The sequence below is a fragment of the Cajanus cajan genome, chromosome 5 (genome assembly GCF_000230855.2).
Source record: "Cajanus cajan strain Asha chromosome 5, NIPB_CcT2T_4, whole genome shotgun sequence".
Classification (NCBI taxonomy): Eukaryota; Viridiplantae; Streptophyta; class Magnoliopsida; order Fabales; family Fabaceae; genus Cajanus; species Cajanus cajan.
In genome coordinates, this window is record NC_138521.1 from 5676860 (window position 1) to 5680890 (window position 4031).

The 4031-nt window shown below is 30.7% G+C and overlaps 1 protein-coding gene across 1 annotated transcript; it reads left to right on the forward strand.

Moving 5' to 3' along the window:
- The first annotated feature begins 1153 nt into the window (after positions 1-1153).
- Positions 1154-1975, forward strand: LOC109793820 (auxin-binding protein ABP19a). Its single transcript, XM_020353293.3, has one exon. It carries the CDS (start codon positions 1184-1186, stop codon positions 1814-1816), a length of 633 nt encoding a protein of 210 aa, XP_020208882.1. The 5' UTR covers positions 1154-1183; the 3' UTR covers positions 1817-1975.
- Positions 1976-4031: the final 2056 nt, after the last annotated feature.

Below are 4031 nucleotides of genomic sequence, written 5' to 3' on the forward strand. Positions count from 1 at the left end.
TCACTTTTAAATATATTATTGATAATTTGAGGGACTAAAATATTTTTAAAAATTACATAGACTAAAAATTTAAACTTGAGGGATAAAAAATTTCATAAATTTTAGGGATTAAAATACATTTAACTTATTTATTTATTTAATACATACGCATAAATGATTTCATTTTTATTCTTGATTTTTTTAGCATTTCTCAACAAAGAAAAAAATTGTCCTTCAATAAATATTATTTTGAAACATTTCATATTAATTTAATATAAAATCTAATTATTTATATAATTTAAAAATACACACACTTGTATAGGAGAAATTCATTTGATTCAAGAGTATATATATAAAGAATTACTCTACTCAATAATGGACTATTTAAATTGAATTTGAACAACTCATTTGCTAACACACATATATAGTATAATTTCATTACAAGAAATGTTATATACAACGGTTTACAAAAAATGTTAATATAAATATAATATATGTAAATATACATTTATTTTATATATAATTATATATAATTTTAATGATAATTTTAAATAAAATTTAATAACATATATTATACGTCATTGCAGCTTATGCATATAATATTTAACAATATACTGACACATATTGTTATACTTATAATGTAGGAAAAAGATATTTTTAATCACAAATATTATGACACAATAAAATACATGTTATATATGATAATTTTATATTATTATTTGTTAGTTTTCTTGTGTGAAATTTTTTTTTGGCTATTAATTAATAATGTTGTACCGTCCACCTTATCTTAAAGTGGATTGGCAAGTGAAGAAAGAAGAAAAAGAAAAAAAGGAAAAAAAGTAGTAAATGTGATTAGTGTGATTTGACTTTCGAGTTAATCTGGTCAGTGATGAAAATAGACCATTCAACCGCCAAAACAATCCGAATTTGATGATATCTTATTTTGATAATTAATTTCTATTTTTTTTTTAACGCCAACCTAATTTCTATAGTTAAAAATAGCATAAATAGTAAAAATAGATCCAGTTTGATATTATACCATCTTAGTAGTTAATTTCCAAAAGTGACCTAATTTGGTGAATTAGCCTTTAATACAATTAGACTGACATTCTATTTTCTGCAAATCTTTTATCTCCTACTAGCCCTATAAATATATAGCCAATTCCACACTCTCCTTCATATGTTCTAAATCCATTCATCCAAGATGAAGAATATGGTTCTCATTCCATTCCTTTTGGCTCTTCTTTCATTCACATCACATGCTACTGATGATAAAGTAAATAATTTCTGTGTAGCAGACCTCAAGGGTCCAAATAGCCCTTCTGGCTATCAGTGCCTGCCACCTAATAGTTTGACAGTAGATAACTTTGTGTTCAGCCTTCCAGTTTCAAACACCTCAAACCCTATCAAAACAGGAATTAGCTCTGCGTTTGTTAACGACTTTCCTGCTCTCAACGGTCTTGACATCTCTGCATTAAGTGTGATTATGGATAGTGGTGGATATATTCCAATGCACACACATCGCGGTGCCACTGAACTAATAATCATGGTGGAAGGTCAAATGACTGCTGGATTCTTAACACATGATGCATCTTATGTGAAGACATTGAAACCGGGAGATCTTATGGTTATTCCACGAGGACTTATGCATTTTGTAGCAAATTATGGGAAGGACAAAGTGGTTGCTTTTGCTGCTTTTAGTAGCTCAAACCCTGGTATTCATTCATTTAATGATATATTCTCCAACAACCTACCTTCTGACATACTTGCACAGACTACCTTCCTTGATGTTGCGCAAGTGAAGAAGCTTAAGGATCGTTTCCATGGCAGTGGTTAGCTAGGTTTGCTAGCTTATTAATTCATATTTTTTATCTAATAGTCATCATCAACGATAAGCTTGTTCGTGTGTTTAACCAATAGCAACTAGGATTGCTATAGCTTGTTGACGTGTTGTTCCAATAATCATAATTAAGAATAAACTTGTTTGTGTGTTTCACTTTTCCATTCTTTTTATCCAATCTCAAATATTAATAATTGTCTATCGAATAACTTGTTGCCTCACTCGTTGTGACAGAAATAACTACGGGAAAATAACAATTAGATTGGTGAAGAAGAGAAATGAAAAACGTTCAAATTTTTTGTTATAAAAACTATTTTATTTCTTAGCTTTTCGGACATTTTTATTAGCATACAAAACATGAGTATCTATAAATTTATAAGAGATTTATTGGGTGTGACAGTTTTCTTTTTTTGTCAATTGAAGGCATAAATCAGTCCAATAAAGATCAATTAAAATCAGGCGGCTGACCCTATTTTTTTAAAGTTTTTTTTTTTTTTTTGTGTTCGTGAAATGAAAAAATAACGTATTCATAAATATTTGAATATTATTTATGATCCTAATTTTTAAAATTAAAAGTGTAAATATACAAACAATAAAATAGTTGCATAAAAAATGACTAAACACATAGTACATGCTTACAAGACCAAGTTTTCGTTAACGATCATTAAGCAATGGAAAAATAGACCAATTATAGTGAAACATTTGTTAGAATATAAAAATTAAGTGGCTCATAATTAAGATTGATATAATCGTTATAGGTTTCATGGATTAGAGTGTTTTTAGTTGCCAAATCCTCAATTAGGTGAAATAGAATATCTTTGATATGATTTGGAGTCAGAACATTTAATGTGAAGATTTTCTTAGAAAAGTTATGTCGAGAAAGATAGGTTTAAGTAAAAAAAGCAAAGAAATGAATAATTTTTTTTATAAAAAAATACTTATTCTTGTGACACCCTTACTACCCCAACACATATATCGAAATATAAAAAAATTAAGGAAAATAAACTTTTTAAGTTGGTAAAAGGGTTCACATAATACTTCATAACTGTTCTGACTGAAAAATAAAACTTGAAAGATAAAATTCAAGAGTTTACACATTTTTCAAAGAAAATAACATTTATTACAATACTAAATATTCTATCCTAGAGATCCTCTTGCCCCGATGTCACACTATCAGAGCATTTCCCAAATTAACGGATGGCATTCTATATACCACTTGCAGTTGGATCCTCTCCACCTAAAATATCAACAATTTATACGGTGAGAAAAGAAAAATTATCTATATGCAAAATACATTCAATCATATCACAGTATAATTTCATCATAACTCATTATATAGTGTATATATATATATATCAATTACTCATCATATTCACATACAACATTCGTGCCAATCCAACAATTAACACTATGCCAAGGCCTCGCCACATCTGACACAAGTGATACAGGTTAATTGCCTCACTCAACCCACACCAGACCAGGGTCACGCCCTCCCTGTAGCATCACTTACCCAGGGGCCGTGCCGTCCCTCGCCATTTTGGTGTGAGGAAACACAATCACATTACAATCAATACAATCTCTTGCAATTAACCCTATGCCAGGGCTGCCATAAGCGACATAAGTGGTGGTGTTAACTGTCCTACTCATCCCACATCATACTAGGGTCACGCCTTCCCTATAGCACCACTTACCCAGGGGTCGTGCCATCCTAGTCATCAATGTGAGACATCACAAGCATAATCATACAATATCTCAACTCATAATTCAAATTCACATCAATATCATCCATCAAATAACGTAACAATAACTAATATAATAATCAATAGAATAATTAGTATAAACTATAAACAGCGTATCAGGGGTTATACTACTCCTACCATGCTCATCCTTATTTCATATGAAAGATAAGAAAATTTCCTATAACTCTCATGAAGACATCAAGTCCTAATTCCATCATCTACTTTGTGAAAAATGATAAAAACCGCAACAGCTATAGATAAAGCTGACAGCTTGACCCCTCTTCACTAAAACATCCATATCTGGAGTTCTAGACCTCCTTTTTGGGTGATTCCAACGCCATTGGAAAGCTAAAATCCAAGGCTACAACTTTCATTAAGACCTCAAAATCAAAATATTCACGCTCAGCGCCCAGACTTGCACTCAGCGCGCCCAGCGCATTCTGCAACCAGCAACCCGTACTACCCTTACAATA